Consider the following 21,092-nt stretch of genomic DNA (forward strand, 5'->3'; position numbering starts at 1 on the left):
TAACGCACACGTGTTTAATGAACTGCTTTATATAACAAAAACAGAATGAAAATTATTATTACCTGTATAAATTTTAGTGGGATCTGAATGTTAAATTAGATATGAGTGTCAAAGGGTTCACAAGCTGATTAGCTTGTCATTAATATTTAATTATTTCATTAGCCTGTCATGATATTGTTATTAAATATAAAAGCTTATTTTGTTTATTTTTTCAGAACCCACTGTTCATAAAGTATTTCGCGGGAACAAACTGCGCTGTTGAACTGACGGTGTTACCACGTAAGAAATATGTAAGTTCATTAACTGCATCTGATTACGAAGCATGAATGGACCCGCTCGAAATGCAAAATATGAGGTGTTTTCTTATATATTATTAGTTATCATATCCCCCTGTGTTGCGAATGCTCAAGAGTAATCTCTTACCGTCTTTTGTGCCGTAAGTTAATTAGCGACTTTGCTATGAAAAACTAAAAATGATAATAACAGTGAGCCCTCCTGGGAATACTTATATTTTTGTTGAAATCAAACGTACTGCTTGACTGTGATTGCACTCATTCAGACTTTATAAACGTTCTACGTAATGTCATATTTCACGTGACATTTGTGTATCTGACATTACTTGACGTATTTGATTTGACATTAGTGAAGTTTTCAAGTTTCCATTCCATCATATTTTAATAATCTTTACAGTTTCACTAGAAATTACATAAAATCAATTTATCAACAATTAAATCATGCCTTTTTAGGTTTTATTCTTACTTTATTATATGTATATATGTAGTAAAAGATGTGGCAATTATTACAGAATCAATCATGCCATGCCGCAAGACAGAGGTAATATTAAAACAATCGCCAGAAATTCTCCAGTATTTTCCGCAATAAATTTATATTGTTTATATTATTTACAGGTTATTATTAACAAAGGGCAATGGTCCTTTCATGAATATTGTAAAAAATAAGCCGACAAATGTATTTCAACGCCACATTTCCGACGTGAAGAAAAGTGCAGAAAACAGTGCAAAGTCTGGTGTTTTATTAGTTTGTAGCCCTTGGAAGTTATGTACTGGAGTTAGTATAGGTTTAGCAGCTCGTTTATTACTAAATAATGGTTCGGTGTTCTGCAAAGCGCAGCATTCCAGAGTGATTCAGAGGAGAACGAATATTCAGGATGATCGTGCTAAGTTTGACTGGAGGAGGTTTTTTGAGTATTTAAAACCTCATAAATGGTTGCTGGCTGCCGCTGTGGCGGTATGTATATATTTTTTTATTATATATTCACTAAAATAAACAATGATTACTGGTCAAATCATAAAATTTGTTTTACCAACCAAAATAGTATTGGAGATGGCGAATCTAATAGGTTATTTTATAAACTGATGACCCAATTGATATTAAGTGGTAATCATTACTTATATACTTGAATAATATAACACATCATACATAATATAATGCCATTGCATTACCATTTCGGATTACCAAGATGTCAGTCATCAATTCCATAAATTTTCTGCTATATCTAACTTTTCAACTAAAACAGCTTGCAATGCAAAATCGTTGTCTGCAAAATAGTTGAGATGGAGGTGTACCTTCTTAGCTTTACTCTATTCCTATCTTAACTATGACTCCTATGATATCTAACTTACTCCATTTGGAATCCTACAATTGGAATTTTGGAATTATATCCTAAGGAATAATAGAGGATACCATCCAATATTTTTAATAAACCACTAGTTCGGAGTTCTTTCGAGCTAAGAAGTACTGACAGGTCAGTCAGCTGTTATTTTTTTCAAATGAAATTGACTGTGATTACTAAAATAGAGATTTTAAAATTAAATGCTATATAAAATGTGCTATAGCTGGTATTATTATTGTATATATGTTTATGTATACAACATATTGTGCCTACATGGTTATGTTACGACTATTGTACTATATTAGTATGCTTTATTAATCAAGAAAGTATAAATATACCCTCATATATATATATATATATATAAGTATAGATACACAGTATAGTCATATTTTTTTTGTTACAGTCAGCATTGGCGGTTGCATTTCTAAATGTCTACATTCCGGCAATGCTTGGTGTGATTGTTAACATTTTGGCTAGTATGAAGAGCAATCCTAGTGCAGACTTCATTGAAGAGATAAAGTTCCCAGCTTTAAAATTAGTATCTTTATATATAGGACAGGTAAAATAAAAGTAAATTTAACTTGTTTTTTATGTAATTAATTATATCTATATCTAAATGAATAGCAAACAAGATGATGGTCACCAGATGGCAATTAGTTACCTTAGAAACACCAATGTGAGCATTAAGCTGACCATAAGTATGATAAGATTAGATCACTAGTTTTTGTGCTATTGAAGTTGGTTTTTCATTACTTGAAAACAGTTTTATTAATTTTTCATCACCAAAAATTTGCTTATTATTTATGTATGCATTTATATAATAACTTCCATGCACATAATACCAAGCTACATCTGGTGGACTTAATGCCTTACCACATGATCTACTAGTCAACCATTGGTTGTTCAGAGAAAAATTATAGGTAGTGGAATACTACTTTGGAAAAATAATGAATAAGAAAAACAGCATGTAATGATTTACATATTGGTTTTCTCCTACGTTTTATATACTTATATTTTATTTTATTATTTATACACCTTATTCTGATATACAAGTTAATATTGTTCAGTTTATCAGCTTGTTCTGAGAAAGGCCTCCTACAATAGAATTTGGTGTTGGAACTAGTGTGTTCCTTCTCCATGTTGGTCCAACCACTGTGGTATTATCCACAAACCTCTTTTTCTGTCGCCTTTGTTTCCTTTTTTCTTTAAACTCTATTTACTTATATATATAACTATGTATTTACATGTACAAAAAGAGTTTGGTAATTAGTTATTTAAGAAATACTAAATATTTATTAATACTATTACAGGCTGCCTTCACATTCCTGTACATTCACTTACTGGCACAAGTGGGTGAGTTAGTAGCGTCCCAAATGAAGCAAGACCTGTTTGTTTCAATATTGCAGCAGGATATGGCATTCTTTGACCGTGAGAGGACAGGTGAACTAGTCAATAGGTATATTTGCATTGCAATAATTTTGATCAAATCAGTATCAAAAGTAATATCTGCAAATTTGAAACAAGTTGCTCATTTTTCTATTTTTATTTTTCTATAATTGGATTGACAATTAAACTGATGACCTACCTGATGGTAAGTGGTAACCATTGCTTTTAGCTTTGGCGGCTATAATAGGTGCGACATAGGTGCCCATGCATATGACTATTTATAGTTGACCATTATATTGTAATATAGTGGAGTAAATTTTAGTATTAAAATTTATAGTCTTGAATTGGATTAAAAAAAGTTCATGGTGAGTGGTAACCATCACCTACTTCTGTTTCACTGTATTGTCTCAATCCTAATCTGAAACATAGTTTACAAAGCAAGCTGTTTGGCGGCTCAAAAGGTAGACCCATGTAGTTTTTTTGTTTTACTTTTAATATATTGTTTTAACTTTCAGTATAGAACCCTAATGACTGTTAATACTGGTTTGATTATATTTATGGACCTCATCCATAGATATAATCAAACCTCCATAAATATAACACACTGACTTTTAACTTTCAGGTTAACAGTAGATGTTCAAGACTTCAAAAGTTCATTTAAACAAACAATATCTGGTGGACTAAGAGCTATAACGCAGGTTAGAATATTATATATATCTACTTCCGTTTCAATTTACAAAATCACTGCCATGCATTGCAGGAAAGAGAGGCAAGAGTCGCTTCATGATCTGTGTGCGCTCTGCGCGAGACGACAGTTGAATTAATCTACTACCAGTGTTGCACATACACTATATATATACTTTCAAATTCATAAATAGTTGTGTGCAGCTTGTTTTTACTCAGTAATGTTTCAGGTGATAGGTTCAGCTGTGAGTCTCCTAATAATTTCTCCACAATTGACTGGCTTGACGTTGATATGCGTGCCTACGGTCGTTATCGGCGGAACGTTCATAGGCTCTTTATTGAGGAAGCTGTCCAGAGAAGCGCAAGCACAGGTATATTAGAGATATGTGCTTTTTAAACGGTGTCTTTCTGTTTTATTCATTTATTATTAACTTTTTACTAGCCTTTAAGGGCTAAGGATTATAATAAAAATCTGGTACTATAAAATGTATATTCAACTTAATCCATAGGTTGCTGGTTTAAATCCGGCTCGAAGGACTACATGTTTTAATATATAATAGGTAGAGTAACCTACTGGAATTTCTCGAATTAAAAAGCGGGAATGAATTCTAATACTCTTGTGGTACTTTGACTTTAAACATGTCCAAAACTTATTGTTCAGTAGAGAACTTGAAAACCCTTCAATTGAACGTCCGTAATGTTTTCCACCTATTAGTAACAAATATTTATAGCAAGCACTCAGAATGTCAAGATGATACTTTTTAACTGACAGAGAAACACATTTTTATACACATACAGTACGTACATATGGATGACTTTATGCATTATATTGTAACGTGATTTACTAATTGTACTTATCCTTACCTGTTCTTTATCTTTGGTTCTGACCTGTTTAAATGTTTAAGTGTGTAACTGTATTGTTTTATATAACCAATTTAAATATAACTTTAATATTAAAGATAAATTCATGAGGTATCTGTTATTGGCTTTACTAACTAAGTAATACTATATATTGTCTATAAATTGTATAAGCTGTTGATTACCTAAAATAAATAAATAAATAAACATAATGCTTTACACAAACTGACAAGTGACTGAATTGCAACAAACTCAAAGACAAAAACCTAAAGAGACATAAATAACAACATTCATGGTTCTTTACAACTATGCACATATAAACGAGATATTTAGCATGATAATATTATTTAAGCGGTCTCGGTATTATGACGCTGTTACAAACGTCCAGGTCATAAGTTTATTAGAGGTGGTAGTGGATATAAACAAATATATTTCTAAATTAATATTAAACAACTTAATTCTATCGTTAGTGCAGGCGGGTATAGCGTTCCACCATAATCATCCATGACAAACATCATAAAACATTAGAACTTTTTATGTAGAATAGGGCAACCTGATTTGATCTACAAAATAGTCTAACAAATATGGTTTTTTTAGATAGAAAAAGCAACATTAGTTGCTGAGGAGGCAATATCAAATATACGTACAGTGAGGGCGTTCGCGGGCGAGGATAATGAAGCGGACATGTTTGCGCGGGAAAGTCAAGCAGCCGCCGATCTTAATATGGAGTTAGGGCTTGGAGTTGGTTTGTTCCAGGCCGGAACCAATCTGTTTCTCAATGGGTATGCTACACTTTTTTTTATATATGCATAAAACTTTATGTATTCGACACTTAATAATATGCAGTATTTTTTTTAATACATGATAATGGAAAGCTGCATCCGGCTGCGCTAACGGTTGACGCTGGCGGGGCACTAGTAGAGGATGATAGGATGCGCATGAAGTTAGAGCAGTTAGCCCATTGTGATGAATGGAATGGGAATTTACCACGGTAGTTTCTATGGAGGACCGCCTGGATCTAACATTGTAAATTGTTAGCAATAGGGTTACTATTCCCAATTACTAGCCCCCCACTACCGCATGTATTGGGAGGAAGGGTATTGTTAGTAATGTGGACTGATGACCGCATAGCTGGCAACGAACCATGTGATTGGAAGCGTGGGAGGGAATGGATGCACCCGTAGGGAAATTAACTGTCGTTATGATCAAAAGGAACGTGAACGATTAATAAGAACGTGAATAATGTGTTTCAGTATGGTGTTGGGTACGATGTTCCTCGGTGGCCACCTGATGTCTTCCGGCAGTATGTCGGCTGGTGACGTCATGGCATTCTTGGTCAATGCGCAGACTGTGCAGAGGTCTGTTGCGCAACTTTCATTGCTCTTTGGATCGGTCGTGAAGGGACTCAGCGCTGGTGGACGGGTCTTTGAGGTTAGATTCTATTATATTATTCAATAGAGTTGTTTTTGAATGGTAATTAATTTTACTAGAGGCAGACTGTAAAAAGTCGTCTGCGAGGGTTTCAGCCGCCTAGCATCGATTTCTCTATATTTATCAAATATTCTAAATGTATACAAATAATTAAATTTTAAGTGTCTGTAATTTCAAATTAACAGCTAATCTCTGAAATGGCTAGACCAATTTTAAAGTAACTTACGCTACTATTATCAATTCAATTCCACGCGCAGTCGTCATTTACATTACAGAAACCCTACAGTCTACTACACAGTGTTGTAATAGTGGCCAGAATTTTCGTCACATGTATTTTTATTTTATCTGTTATGTGTTATTATGTCTCTGACAGACTGAACGGATTTCATGATTCTATTTCTGATCAATTTATTTCAAGTAAGTTTTAAAATATATTGATTTAATTATTTCTGGGTTTAGTTTGTCAAAAAATTAATAAGTTGTTAACTTTTTTTTAATAAAATTGTAATTTACAAAATAATATGTTTCATATTTATTTATGTATTTACAGTATATAAACAAGGAACCACACATGGACACGTCTGGCACTAAGGTCATCAAGTACCATGAGCTTCATGGAGATATAGAGTTCAAGAATGTCACATTCGCTTACCCGACTAGATCTGAAGTTGTAAGTACTACTTTTTTCAATGAAAATTTTTCTTTAGGAGCACAATCGAAAAAAAATAATTATAACTCTTTAATTGTATATTAGGATTTAAGTGGTTTATGATAATTATAACACACGAGGCGGAATTTCACCCCGAACCAGGCGAGGATGTAGTCACAATATTATATTTATTCATTTTAAATTACAATAAGACCTCGCTTAATGCAGGGAATACGTTCCAATAAGCATATCATTAACAATTTAAATATAAGTTACAGGTGATAGTGTGATATACACATTATAATATCAAGTAAGAGTATGCATGCAATATAGTATGTCCATACTTTTGATTGTGTACCCCAAATATAACTTATTCTTCACTTTGCTTTGTATTTGAATATTTATACAAAAACTTTTTGGTTATTACAGGCAGTATTGAAAAACTTTAACCTAAAAATACCTGCAGGAAAGACTGTGGCCATAGTAGGTACATCGGGTAACGGCAAGTCTACCATTATAGCTTTATTAGAAAGGTATGTGTATTCTTTCTTTGATTGTATTCTCTTTGTTTCCTCTAAAAGTAACTAAAACTTCAGCATATCTTTTTTTCTAAATAAAAGAGACAATGTAATTTTATTATTTATTAATAATAAGGGAAAAATCAATTTTATTATATTATTATACATGAGTAGCACGACGTGCATAAGGTCGTAAAAAGCATTGGTATCATATGCTCAGGAATAAGAACAGAAAATGTAATAATAAAATTACATTTTCTGTTCTCATTCCTGAGGACTAAGATGTTATGCCTTAATGCCAAATATGATTTTATTAGTATCAGTAATGTATAGAGACTAAAAATCGTATAAATAGATATTTTCTTAATATTTATATGTCTTTGAAGTATAATGATTCATATAACAGCCTCAGTGGTCTAGTGGTTAGTTCCGACAGTCGCGGGTTTGATTCCTCATACGGTACAAACATTTGTATTCATGAGTGTGATTGTTTGTATCGGTGTAGGTGTATTCTATGTATTAATGCTTATTCTCAATATCTTTGCAGGTTTTACGACGTAAATGATGGTGAAGTGACCATAGATGGTGTCAATATTCAAGATTTGGATGTTAAATGGCTGCGGGGACGAGCTCTTGGTCTGATCAGTCAGGAGCCAGTGTTGTTTGCGACATCGATAAAAGAAAATATAAGATACGGCAAGCCGGAAGCAAGCGATGCTGAGGTTAGTGTGATTATTTTTTAAGATCTATTATGTCTTAATCAACTTCAGAGTTTAATTTAATTTGACGGTATTTTTTTCTTTTCTTGTGTTGAGTCTTTTTTAAACTGAATTTAACTTTTACAGTTATGTACCATGTGTGTTTTTTATTTTTAGTTTTTCCCATATCTATGTTATTTGTGCATCGTTCCACTAGTCTTTTATAGATGAAACAGAGTGGCGACGCATTTTATTTTTATCTAGTTATTATAGGACTGTAGTATAGTGTATTATGACCAGAAGCATAGTGCAAAATTGAAGGCTATTGTTATTTATCTATCTATGCCTTCATGTCAAGCCAGAGAACCTTAGTGTCTATATCACACATTATAATTTAATTTAATAATAATAATTTAATCATAATCATAATTTACTTATTTGCCTGCTACATGGTAATTTTGGTCTTACAATATAATATAAGTACACAACATGGCAAATATTGAAAATGATATGTCAGTAAATTTCATTAAAATATTATAATAGGTACCACAATAAAATAATAAATCACACATGAATAATAACTCGTTGCATGAATGTATGAGTTTATAAATTACTAGCTGACCCTGCGCAACTTCGTTTGTGTCAGTTTTCCCCGTTTTTTGTTATATTTTTTCATTGCAGCTCTGCTCCCATTTGTTGGAATGTGATCTTATGTAGCCTATTACCGCCTTGACCAATCGAGACCAAAATTTTATCGAAGGTCGACCTTCGGGGCTACATCGTTTACCACTCAAAAATTCCGATCGGACAAGGCCGGGTTTCTCGCAATAAACGCGCCCCACTCAAGTCGTGACCTGGTGTGTAAACAACACACTGGTAACAAACCTAGTATTAGTACAGATAATATATATAGTACCTATATACCTATTGTGTACCGCAGTTAACGTGGTCGACTGCCATAGTGATTGTGGTGACCACTAATTACAGAATATTATATTTTATGTTTTTAATATCTTCTATATATGTTAGTCCTTAATGTACATATAATAAGGTCCAATATTGTTACATAAATGATATTAAGTTGCCTGAAATAAATATATATATATCTTTAATTAACTTCACAGGTATACAATGCAGCGAAGACAGCATACGCCCACGACTTCATCCTGAATTTCCCTGAAGGATACGACACGTTGGTTGGCGAGCGCGGTGTCGCGCTCAGTGGTGGACAGAAGCAACGAATAGCAATTGCAAGGGCAGTGTTGAAGAATCCACCTATATTAATACTAGATGAGGCTACGAGGTACGTGTTCTTGATAGATAGATAGATGTGTAAATAATTTATATGTAATTTCAGCATATCTACATTTAGTGGATATATGCAAATAATAGCTTCTACTTATATACGCGAAACTTCCATTTGTTTCCCTGTCTTATTCTATTTTCTTTTGTTTTTCCTGCTTACTTTCTCATTTGCATACATCTATATTTCCCTTTCACGCAACGTTCCTGTTCATGCATTAACCTATTCAGTCCCACATATAAAGATAATCATTTTTAAGCTTTGTTACTTTTAGTTTCTTAATTTAGTTTTGTTTTTTAATAGGTTAATTCTCGCCCTATGAGGCTTATAACCGGTTATCCGAGGGTTGTTGCCCCCTGAGTTGATACCGGGGCAAAGGGAGGCCCCAACCTTCATCCCCCTAGGGGGATGAGGATGTCTAGTGTCAGTCAGTACATATATTCATACTTCACATTATATATAATGCAGTGCGCTGGATTCAGCGAGCGAGCAAGTAGTGCAGGCGGCGCTGGATACAGCGTCTCGCGGACGTAGCGTGTTGCTGGTCGCGCATCGTCTCTCCACCGTGCGTGCTGCAGACCTCATCCTGGTACTACACGGGGGTGTCATCGTAGAGGTATGTATATATGCATTTGGTTGGGGCCCTGGTGGTCTGTATATGCTTATGTGGTTTTTTTATTGATGATAATGGTATGGTGCTCCCACGTGTACTAACGCTATACGCTGCTTGGGCACCAGTGGAAGATGATAAGATGAATATGAGGTCAGGTCAGTTAGCTCATCATGACAAATTCACCTTTTTGTTTGGAATTTGCCATGTTGTTTCCAGAGGGAACCGCGAGGTCCACCTGACATGGTACATTGCTAGCAATGGGGTCATCAGTCCATATTTGTAACAATCCCCTTCCCCCAAAACCAATATGGTTATACCCATTTCAGACACCAGCTTCTCACAATAATTTATTTGTAAAAGTAAGTTATTAATATTTTGTTAATCAAAATACTCAATGTATTTGTTGCTACTCATGTTTGTGAGGAGAAATAAATAAAATTATTATTATACATAAAAAAAAAAAAAGAATTTGTATACTATAGTTAAAAAATTTGTAACTTTCAGCGATTTCACCCGCGTGAAATATTATAAATCTATATGTTATTTTGATGTATAAAATTATTATATTACTGTAAAGGTTCATCATAATTCGTTCAGTAGTTTTTGCGTAAAAGAGTAACAAACATCCGTCAATACTCACAAATTTTCGCGTTTATAATATTAATAACTGTGATTATTGCGTGTAGCGATGTTTTGTCGGACAATCTAATTACGGTAGTTTAATAAATTGCTGGGACTTATCGACATTGACATTCGCTGTTACTTCAGTTAGCTCGTGACTCGGTTAGTCGAAACTTCGAGAGAGAATAGAGTAACTTCGAAAGATAACCCTTTATTTACCCTTTTACTAATAACAAATATATATCTCAGCTGTAGTACAATTACTAATTTAAAAAAAATGTATACTGCACTTGATAAAAATAAGATTATTTTCGTACTTAGTCCATTCTTTGACGGCGGTCATTCGGTTCGGTGGTCTAGTGTTTTAGCGCTATTGCTTTACATTCGATGGTCTCGCGGTCGATTCCTTGCACGGTGCAAATATTTGTATTCATAGAATGATTATTAATTTTTCTTTGAATGTTTTATATGTATATTATGTATGTATTTACAAAAATAATCGAAGTATTTATATCAGTTGTTTAATCTTATGTCATCAATATTAATGTTTTGTGTACAATTTTCAGATGGGCACACATGATCAGTTGAAGAAGCAGAAAGGTTTCTATTGGAATCTAATCAGACAACAAGATCAGGACTCGGAGACATCCAGAAACTTATGAAACTAATTCATAATTAGGTGATAGCAAAAATTTATAGCAAAATTTTCTTTAGATATATGGATGTGGTCTATGCTTGGTTATAATATAATTAATTACAGGGTGCAAAGGGAAAGTTTTCGTAAAGTAAAGATGTGATTGTACAAGTAGATAGTGTCGGTGGATCGGCGACGGCACATCGCTTTACATTCGATTATTGCGAGTTCTAATCCTCACACGATGAAACAATCGTATTTATGAGTACGATTGTTTGGTCATTAGTTATGCCCATACCATTCTAATGCTCTTATTAGGACCAGATATGTCACTTGAATAGGACACCTCTGACTGATGAGTCAATTTTCTATTGATGTCAGATAGAAACCCTGCATTCTTGATAATTTCAACGGATAAATATAAATGATATTATTAGCTCTAATCCCTGTTTTTTATACATAGTCAATTGTTTCCTAAACACCTCAATTTCTGCGAATTTTAAACGAAACTCAGCTTTTTTTAAAAATGCATTTGTGGAATTGTTAAACTTGCATTCCATTTTAAAATATCGCTGCATTTTTCATTAGGCTCAAGTTAGTTAACTGGGCCCATAACCTGATATTTGTTGACACTTAATATAAGTCAATTGATATAATAAGTAAATTTAATTCACTTGAAATTTGCATTAGTAAAATGTTATAATAGAGCCACATATCATGACGAGTATGGAACAGAGAGCGGAATCTGGGCAAAGTAAATATTGCAAGTCTAAATGGAGATAATGACATTTAAAAAAAAATTTTTTTTTTGACAAAATACAGATTTAATTAGTATTAAATACTGTAAGTTTTTGATTGCTTATTTATTTATTTAATAATGGTAGTATAAATGGGTCAATAGAGTTATGATATAGTTACAATTGTAACAAAACAGAAATAATACATTTGTATGCAATTGTAACATGTTTGGTTATTTATTTTATTTTATTATGATCTTCGTGTGTACGTTAGACGACATACTCGTATTTGTCTAATTTAATAATTTCGTCTTGACCTTTGTATAATATTTTGACAGATAGATTGACAGCTGAAAAAATGATTAGCTGGAAAAATGATACTATGGTATCCAAATGAGATAATTAAATAATTTCTCTTAATTTGACAACTGTCAAAACAAGTCTTATCATAGATAAATGTTTAGGTTTTCGGTTATTAAATTGCAGTCTTATTTTGTAAAATCTAATAACTAATTGTGCATTTCTTTTCAATTAATGTTTAAGAATAATGCATACAATATTTATTATATTGAATAGTTTTGATATCTTTTTTAATTATTATATTTTTGATGACTCAGTAAATATAAAAGTCCATAAATAAATATTTATTAATTTTTTGTGTAATAATTTCATCATGATATTACTTATTAACTGTTTTATATAAGTTTCTGGAGAAGTATATCGCTATCAAATAGGAAAAAAATGTCACAATCTGATTATGTATTGACGCAACGTCATTTAAACACTAGTTCTGTCACACTGGAACTGTAGTATAATTATATAATGCTTATATATGCCTTATAATTTAAGTATATTGTATAGCTAACAATAGTTCTAATATTATTATGTATATATATATCTCTCTCTCTCTCTGTCCAGCTATTTCCCATTTCATTTGGGGTCGACTCTCCTAGTATTTCTTCGCCGGGCATGTATGTCCATGGACGTCGAGTTTCGTCGAGTCGTATATTTCCGTTTTCTGTAGGACATTAATTACGAACGTGCCAGGTTAGTCAGATGTCTTACTCGTCTCTTTGGGCCGGTGTTAAGGTTCAGGACTTTTTTTTTAACAAATGATGGTAATATATTATTTTTATATGTACATTGTATCGAATTATTTAGTAGCTGCAATAGATACACGTTTGCAAACCATTCTAAAACGTCATTTCATACCAAAACATACGGAGTTTTAGAGATTGTAGCCATGAATGAGATATTAATATTCAACGTTCTCTGGTAATGCTATTTATAAAGAAAACTATTGTCTACGATTTGTCTATGACATTTTAAAATAGATATTAATATTCCAAGTATTATGATAATGGCAATATTTAAAATACTATAAATATTGCCATTATCATAATACTTGGAATTGAATATTATATATTTGTATGACATTTTAGAATATTTTATAATGTTTTTTTGTCGATAACAATATATATTAAAATGTCTAAAATTGATAAATATTTTGAAACAATGTTATAGAACAATGTCAAATGTGTTTTTTTATAGGACCAGGATACGACAGTTTTATCAGTGGTCTGAACAGAAAGGAAAATATATGTACAACTAAATTTTATATATGTTTAGGGAGTAGGCGAAAATAGGCCAGCACTGCTTTTTATTGAACAATATATTATAGAAATTCTATTATTGTTTCATATAAATAAAAGCTTGGTATAATGCATTTTATAAAATATAAAAATACATTAATATCCTTCACATTATAAATGTCGTTTTAAACAATATGTTTTCTTTAATTAAGTAATATCCATACAAAACAGGCTTTTGATATTTATTAGCGATATTTATGTTTTTGGTATAAGAATTATTGTTAACTATTGGTAATAAAAGTTGTTGGTTGTTATGCTTGATTTTTCTTTTATGATTCTAATATCTGAGTGTTTATTAGCGTCTGCCCCCTACCTCGTACGCCGGTCTATTCAGCGGGATAAAAAGTATTCTTTAGCCCAAACGTTCATTATATATAGCACCGTTAGCGCAGATGGGTGCAGCATTCCATTATCATAGATAAATGTATACATAAACAATATATATAGCGATAATACTTGACGTCCTCGGTGGTCTAGCTGTTTAGCACGCTGCCTTACTTCCGATGGTCGCGCGTTCGACACGGCACAAACATTTGTATTCATGAGTATGATTGTTTGTATCGGTCTGGGTGTTTGCTATGTATAATATGTATGTATTTACGAAAAAAATATCTATATATTTGTCTCGGTTGTCTAGTACCCATAACACAATCTCTAGCTAGATTAACTTGGGTCTAGATGGCGCTGTGTGAATTGTAATGAGATTATTGGTATTAGTATTAATATAGCCATTCTAAAGGACTAATGTTAACTGCATTAAAAATTCAGCACAAATTTTTTTATACTAATAAAAATACAGTTTTTTAATTAAATTAGGAATAAGGCAGTGAAGCTATTGCATGTTTGTTAAAAGTAAATCTGGGGCCGTAACCCGATTAGACCAATCCCCACAAGCAGCACCTATTCACGAGTATGACGGATCAGTATAGACTTCGTTATTACTAATTAATTAATAAAATATCTAAGTTTTTCGTTCATAGTATTAATTTGGTTTTTTTATATTTTGATATTTACAAAACATAGGTAGTATTTTATTATTCTTTCCCCAAGTAACACAATGTAACTTTTTCAACCATCTCATGGCGAAATTTATAAATTAGTATGTTTAATACACTGAACTAGTAAACAACCGGGGCACGACGCTCTCATTCTTTTAGAATAAAATATCCATTTATAATCTCTTCACATTCAAATAGAATAAAATAGAAAAACACATGGTCTCCGAAGAAGTTTAATATTTATTGCGTACGGGATCACCAAAATTGTTTGTACAATAAATTTCAATAACACTGACAAATTAATTATTTACACAGTAACTAATAATAGCTATCTACCATTATAATAATTATTATTATATTTACAAGATAACAAACTTTTTCAAATTAAACTTTAACATATTTAGATCAAGTATACTGATGGTATTTTAACAATATGGTTTCACCATATATAGCGATTTATATATAGTAATGAGATTTATATTTCGCTTTTTTTGTTGACTTTACACTATTTATTAAGTGAGTATGTTCGTTTTTGCACTTGAGAATGGAGTAGAATAGAATTTATTATAACACAACAATAATGATGTATACAACAACAAATAATTGTCGTAATAAAAAGAATACCTAATAATAATAAAATAGAAAAAAAGGCTTACGTACATAGACAATATTGTAATAGAGCATTTTTGTAAATAGTCTAAAATCAATATAATAATAACGAGCGTGCATGGCAATAGTTCATGCACGGGATTTTCATTTAATGTTAGACATAGACACCTATAAAAACACAATGTAAATTAGTTGTCTTTTAGAAAAATCAGATGAGTTTCTTGCCAGCTAATTGAATCTGTATACTCTATACCAACTGGACAGTAGGGAAAAAAAATAACGTAAGCGGCTAAAATGTCCCACATGAATAAATTCTTTTTGAATTTAAAAATAGAAATACATTTATAAAATTTTTAAATTCCATTTTTTTTTATTTTCTGTTATTGCACTTTATTTCGTTATGTTATAGTGTAAAATCAACAAATGTCTTAAATTACTTATTAAGTTTACAATATTCTAATTTTAATTCCTTCGAATATATATATGAGATAAACAGGCGACTCACCTGTGACAATTATAGTTTTAATAAAAAAATATTGGGTTTATTTTTTACGTAGGTTATATAGGTACACAGATGTAGTGCGCATTTAAATATTGAAATAAAAAAATGGTAAACATGTTCCATTTTGGAAATGAAAATAAAATGCATATAGGTATATATAAATAGCATAATATATAATCATGACATAATGTCTTACTATCTCTTATCAAGTCTTCACTAGATTTTTATGCCATAGAAACAGGAGAATTGATACTTATTAGTTTCCGTTAGAGTTAAATTTCCTATGGCATATATACTTAATATCCAATAAATACATTATTTATTACTATATATTAATGTATAACAATAGTACTTTATTACAGTATTAGGTACTGTAAGAACTGATCTAAGAGCCATCATTACTGAAGTATCGGAATGTCTACAGTATCTATAAATTTTCAATATCCTTTAATGAAATCGTTGTAGCTCACTATCAGAGCATTTTTTTAAAGTTATCTCTATTATATTATATTATAGCGATTTACAAACTGCATCGCAACCTGGGGTTGTGAAAAGCTTTACCGAGGAGAGGTATTGGCGGGAGGGGGAGGGGGAGGGAAGGGAGGGTGTTACGCGGATAAAAATAACGATTAAATTAAAAATATAACTACCCACAATAACAAAATCGCGATTTACCACATTTATATCAACAATAATATTATTTTTAATATAAATGTGTAAATCGAAGGTTAAGGTATGTATGTATAATTGGCAGATATTAGCAGACGCTGTGAGACTCCGGTAATGAAAGCCCTAAATGCAGCAAAGTGTAATTACACTGACACTTTTAATAATTTCCATTCAATACCACACTTAATAATAAAAAGCATTAACTTAAAAAAACAACTTTTAGCAAAATCGATTTTATCTTCTTAACAGTCGTTTACCCTTATATTTTTGGTTAATGTAGTTTATTATTAAGATTACAAATGAGGTGTAATGCACTGAACTTACAAGGTTCATGTTGGTGCAAAGTATTGTATGTTTAACACTTTTTACCTAATCATTCTAGTTGAAAATCTATTCAATTCACAAGTTATTAAAATCTATTTAAGTATAAAATAATCAACCCGTGTGATATTAATATTTTTTACATTATTTCCACACTGTTTTTTTGCTGTTTTAAAGTTTCGTTTACACAATCTTTGCATATCTGTTTATAGGCTCCCCCTGTCCTCTCGAACATCTTCCTGTGTAAAAACGAACATGCCCTCCGATTAATCCCCCCTCCAATTCAAACGGGGATCGAAATTACGACGGCTTGAGCCGAGGTTCGAACCCCTAGCGGCGCCATCAGACTAAAATCGTATCCATCAGGTGGGAGTTGGCCTTCAGTCGCTCCATCAGTCCCTCCGCGGGTTTGGAGTGCCATCTGCACTCGCCCCTATTGTCCGGTGAAGCTGTAAAGGCCAACTGCGGCCAACAGCATTAGAGTAGTCCGAAAAAATAGGCCCTCCAGTATTATTAGTAAGGGACACAATACCGAATAAGCCTAGTAGCAAATTCTTCAAAGTTGCGCGTAAGACATAACATATATTATAAATTAGCAAAAGCAGTAGTTGTTGTTAATTTTAAATGTGATGGATTATACTGTTAATTCAACAACCAATGTGCCTAATATAGCTAGCTGATTGTGTAAACGCTCTTTAAGCAACGTCTAGTTTGATGACAATAAAAAAAAAATAGGAATACTACTATAAAAAAAAAATAGGAATACTATCAATTGTTACCATATATACAAGAACGGTTTTCAACTAGATAAATGTAACATTTATTATAAACACTTAATTGACTTCGAAATACAATATTGCAATTATTAGGTACATATGATAAAGGTATATAGGTACATATTCATTATATACATTGCATTTAAAATATGCTAGGGATTTTAAATCTTAGTCAATTCTTTTGAAGAAATTCCACACTATCATTTCATTGTGCCATATTGAATTACAAACGACACTAAAATCAGGGGTGTAGCCCCCAGCAGAGCAGTGGCGGGTAGAGTCTTAGATGGCTTCTTAGTATTGTGTGTAACAAAAAAAGTCGATTTATTACAAAGTACCAGTCGACACAATTTCACGCTCACCACAATTAGAGCCGGATTAACATGTTTACTCCAAACTTAATTTTAACGAAGGGCGAGGTAAAACTAATTGTCTATTAATTATTTTCCTTGCAATATCTTCATACTTTCTCATCTTTTAAATATATCTTGAACTTCTGAAATATATGTTATATTTCAAAACTAAAATTATCCAAATCGATCCAACTATTTTCCAGTTTTAGTGAGACAAAGAAACGTCAAATAATTTTTGTATATATGTAAATATTTTAGGTGTAGCATACAGTAAGCAGATAACAATATGGCTATTCGGTTAATATGACTTTTTTGTTGTAACTGAGGTATGTATGTAACCCTGTATAAGGTAAAAACTTTAAATAAGTTTTCCTTATTTTAATTGTGTACATACACATAAAACCATAGATTTTAATGTCCATTTATTCTTTATTGTAAACACATAGGAAAAGAAAAAAAGATATGATAAATGTAATGTACAAGGGCGTGATATATATATGATATCTCTTCTTAGAGATTCTAAGAAGAGATATCATCTTTACATTTGTTTAGATTTATCCTACATTCCATTATTAATATTAGATCGCAACATAATTTTGAAAATAATTGATTATTTATACAAACGTTACGTTTTAATTAATCTATTTATTATATTTTGCACTGAATATTAAATTATTGAAATTTACTAAATATAAATTTCTTCAAAATGTTTATATCTATTAAAAAAAGACTTGCTATCGTACTAGTAAGAGGGTTATTGTGTTATTTTGTACCTTTACCAGAAGTCGTAGATCTCACATTAACAATAATGGCAGTAGTTTCACTGTGATAGGTTATACAAGCTAGTACTACCATTTTCGTCTCGTAGCTAAACGACTTGAAAAGGTTTTCGTTCTAGTATCAACTGACTGTACATAATACATAATATTGGTTTTTTTATAGCAAGAAGGACAAATGTGCTTGCGGCTCACTTGATGGTTAGTGATTACCACAGCCAGGGGAATTGCATGTGCATGACCGGCCTTGAAAGATGAAATAAGCTCTTTTCTTTAAGATTTCAATATCGTATCGGTTCGGAAATACCAGTGCGGAAGGTGATTCTATAATGTTGCCGGTTGTACGTGGCAAAAAGCCACAATTTCCTATCTCAATGGTAGGCAATATACATATGTAATAAATTAACAAATATGTTTTTTTTCTATGGATATTCGGTACTGTATGATCAACTTTCACATATTAAATCTGTATAGTTTTGGCATCTAAGTAGATCATCATGAATTGTATGCGAAATTACAAAATAGATTAACTGTATAATTGCTTACCTATATATAAATTTCTGTACATTTACGTATAGAATAGTTTTCTAGAATGAAACTATTTTCAAAGGGCTGTGCGATTACAAAAGTTTAGTTACAAAGAGTTTTTGGAAACCAGTATAACTGGATACTTTTAATCAATAAATAAATATAGGTATTTACGGGAGATTTAATAATTTACAATTTTGCCGGCGTTATACGATAGGAAAGAAAAATGTAAACGTTATTACCATGCCTGATGATTGTGTAACAGTAAATTAAGCAGAAAAGAAATAGAAATAAGTAAAAAATTGTTGATAATTTATTACAATGTTGTTGAAATAAAATTGAATGTTTACTAATTATGTAAATATACGATTTTTTACTTTTTTTTATGGACTCTTGTGTTACGTTAGAATAGAAAAAGTTTTCAGTTTTATAACTTGATACTATCTAGTATATGTAGTATCAAAATAAAATTATTTAATAGAAAGTTTAGTTCCTCTTAAAATAGTTTCATGTACAAATTAATTTACATTGTATACAGGATGTTGACAAAGACTAATTTCTAATTTTTGATAATTAATTTGACAGAATATTCTTTAAATATTATATCTCAATTTTGTTCATTATTTGTACGTAAAATTATTATATTTTAGACATAGATTAATTGTTTTCTAGTGCTTTTGTAACGTATACCCTAATTTCGGTCGTCTTTCTATAAATTTTTATAATCCTTCAATTTCACTATGCTATGTTTCATATGTCATTTTCACTATGTTATGTGTCGAAAATTTAAAACTTTCCTCATAAATATTGGAAAATTAAGTGATACATGGATTTTATAAAAATAAACAGCACTTATAGTGCTATTTAAAGGCTATAGTCTAGTATTAAAACCAATAGCACTGCGACCTATATAGATTTATTGTGCCCGCCCTTTTTCAAAGTTCGCGACCTAGGCCCGTCATGGACAAGAATTGAAGGAGGAGTCATGGTTTTTATCTCTACACGATGTACGACCGTGTATTACAAATGAGTTTTACAGCGCTATATTTATTTGTCGCGCTCGAAAGGACAATAAAGGACATATTTCGCTTATGCTTGAGTGGACTACAACCACATAGGATATGCAGTGGCGTTTCCTCTTCTGCTTGGCAAATTTACATGCTAAATTCGAAAGATAATCTGATTATCTGATAATATAATGTCAAATTAATTTCAAACTTCACTTTGAGATACTCAAAGAACTTTGGTGTCACATCCTGTATACGTAATTACTAACAGTACGACCTACTCCAATAGACAATTATTATCTAAATTATTACAAATTAATTTATCTAATTGGATCAACATAAATTTCATTATTTTATGGAATCAAATTATAACATCATTATTACATGCTGTGAATGACGGAAAGGTTAGTCTACACAGACGACTTACTTAATTACTTTACACTAAAGTGCCTTTCTGACCGGATAAGCCAGTGTTTCCCAACGTGGCCCATGCCCCACCCCACGGGGTTATTTGATTGTTTATGGGGGGCAATTCGTAATATGAATTTCAATTTTTCAATGTTTTGAAAATTTACTTATCGTTTCATTAGCAATTTACTACTGATTTCGCCTTAAAATCCATTATTTAAGTTTCATAAGTGAACAATTCGTTTTTTTAATATTATAAATCATGTGTGTTACATATGTAGGGGGCAGAGAGTAAAAGAAGAAAGGCTAAGGTGGGGTATGGCACTAAAAATGTTGGGAAACACTGGTATAAGCGCAAATTCGTTTCGCTACAGAAACGTATGTATGCGCTTAAATAAAGTGATTAAAATAATACATAAAATGATTCTTTCTTGGTAAAAGAATCGCTATTGAAACTACTCAGTGAGCTCACATTTAAGTACATCAGTAATAAATTACACAGACTGTAGCTAAATACAAATAGAATACCCTCAGTAATAGAGAAACGAAATCGCACTAACCCGGTCAGAATGGGACAGGTCAATAGCTTAATTAACGTAATTTACCATGATTTCGAAAGGTAACAATTCCTATTATCAACTCCATCTGGGAAAACAGTCATCAAGGTATAATATTATGAAGGAAGGTATATATTTCTTTTAAATCATCTCATATGGTTTGTCAAGCAT

General features: G+C 31.7%; 1 protein-coding gene across 1 annotated transcript; it reads left to right on the forward strand.

Moving 5' to 3' along the window:
* Window positions 1-672: 672 nt before the first annotated feature.
* On the forward strand, window positions 673-12,011 carry LOC131852953 (mitochondrial potassium channel ATP-binding subunit). The gene is made up of 14 exons (XM_059203710.1): window positions 673-834; window positions 909-1,248; window positions 2,037-2,192; window positions 2,944-3,089; window positions 3,642-3,717; window positions 3,934-4,074; window positions 5,159-5,343; window positions 5,815-5,992; window positions 6,543-6,662; window positions 7,071-7,174; window positions 7,707-7,881; window positions 8,982-9,160; window positions 9,629-9,776; window positions 10,961-12,011. Exons 1-14 carry the CDS (start codon window positions 788-790, stop codon window positions 11,054-11,056), a joined length of 2,091 nt encoding a protein of 696 aa, XP_059059693.1. The 5' UTR covers window positions 673-787; the 3' UTR covers window positions 11,057-12,011.
* The last annotated feature ends 9,081 nt before the right edge of the window (window positions 12,012-21,092 follow it).

The sequence above is a fragment of the Achroia grisella genome, unplaced genomic scaffold (genome assembly GCF_030625045.1).
Source record: "Achroia grisella isolate CSIRO2021 unplaced genomic scaffold, CSIRO_AGI_Agris_v1 utg869, whole genome shotgun sequence".
Lineage (NCBI taxonomy): Eukaryota > Metazoa > Arthropoda > Insecta > Lepidoptera > Pyralidae > Achroia > Achroia grisella.

What these genes read in the sequence shown, in the direction of transcription:
- LOC131852953 (XM_059203710.1), top strand. Translation starts at nt 788, where the DNA reads ATGTGGCAATTATTACAGAATCAATCATGCCATGCCGCAAGACAGAG. An exon ending in GACTAAGAGCTATAACGCAG is followed by an intron (nt 3,718 to 3,933) that starts GTTAGAATATTA and finishes GTAATGTTTCAG; the next exon opens with GTGATAGGTTCAGCTGTGAG. An exon ending in ATACTAGATGAGGCTACGAG is followed by an intron (nt 9,161 to 9,628) that starts GTACGTGTTCTT and finishes TATATAATGCAG; the next exon opens with TGCGCTGGATTCAGCGAGCG.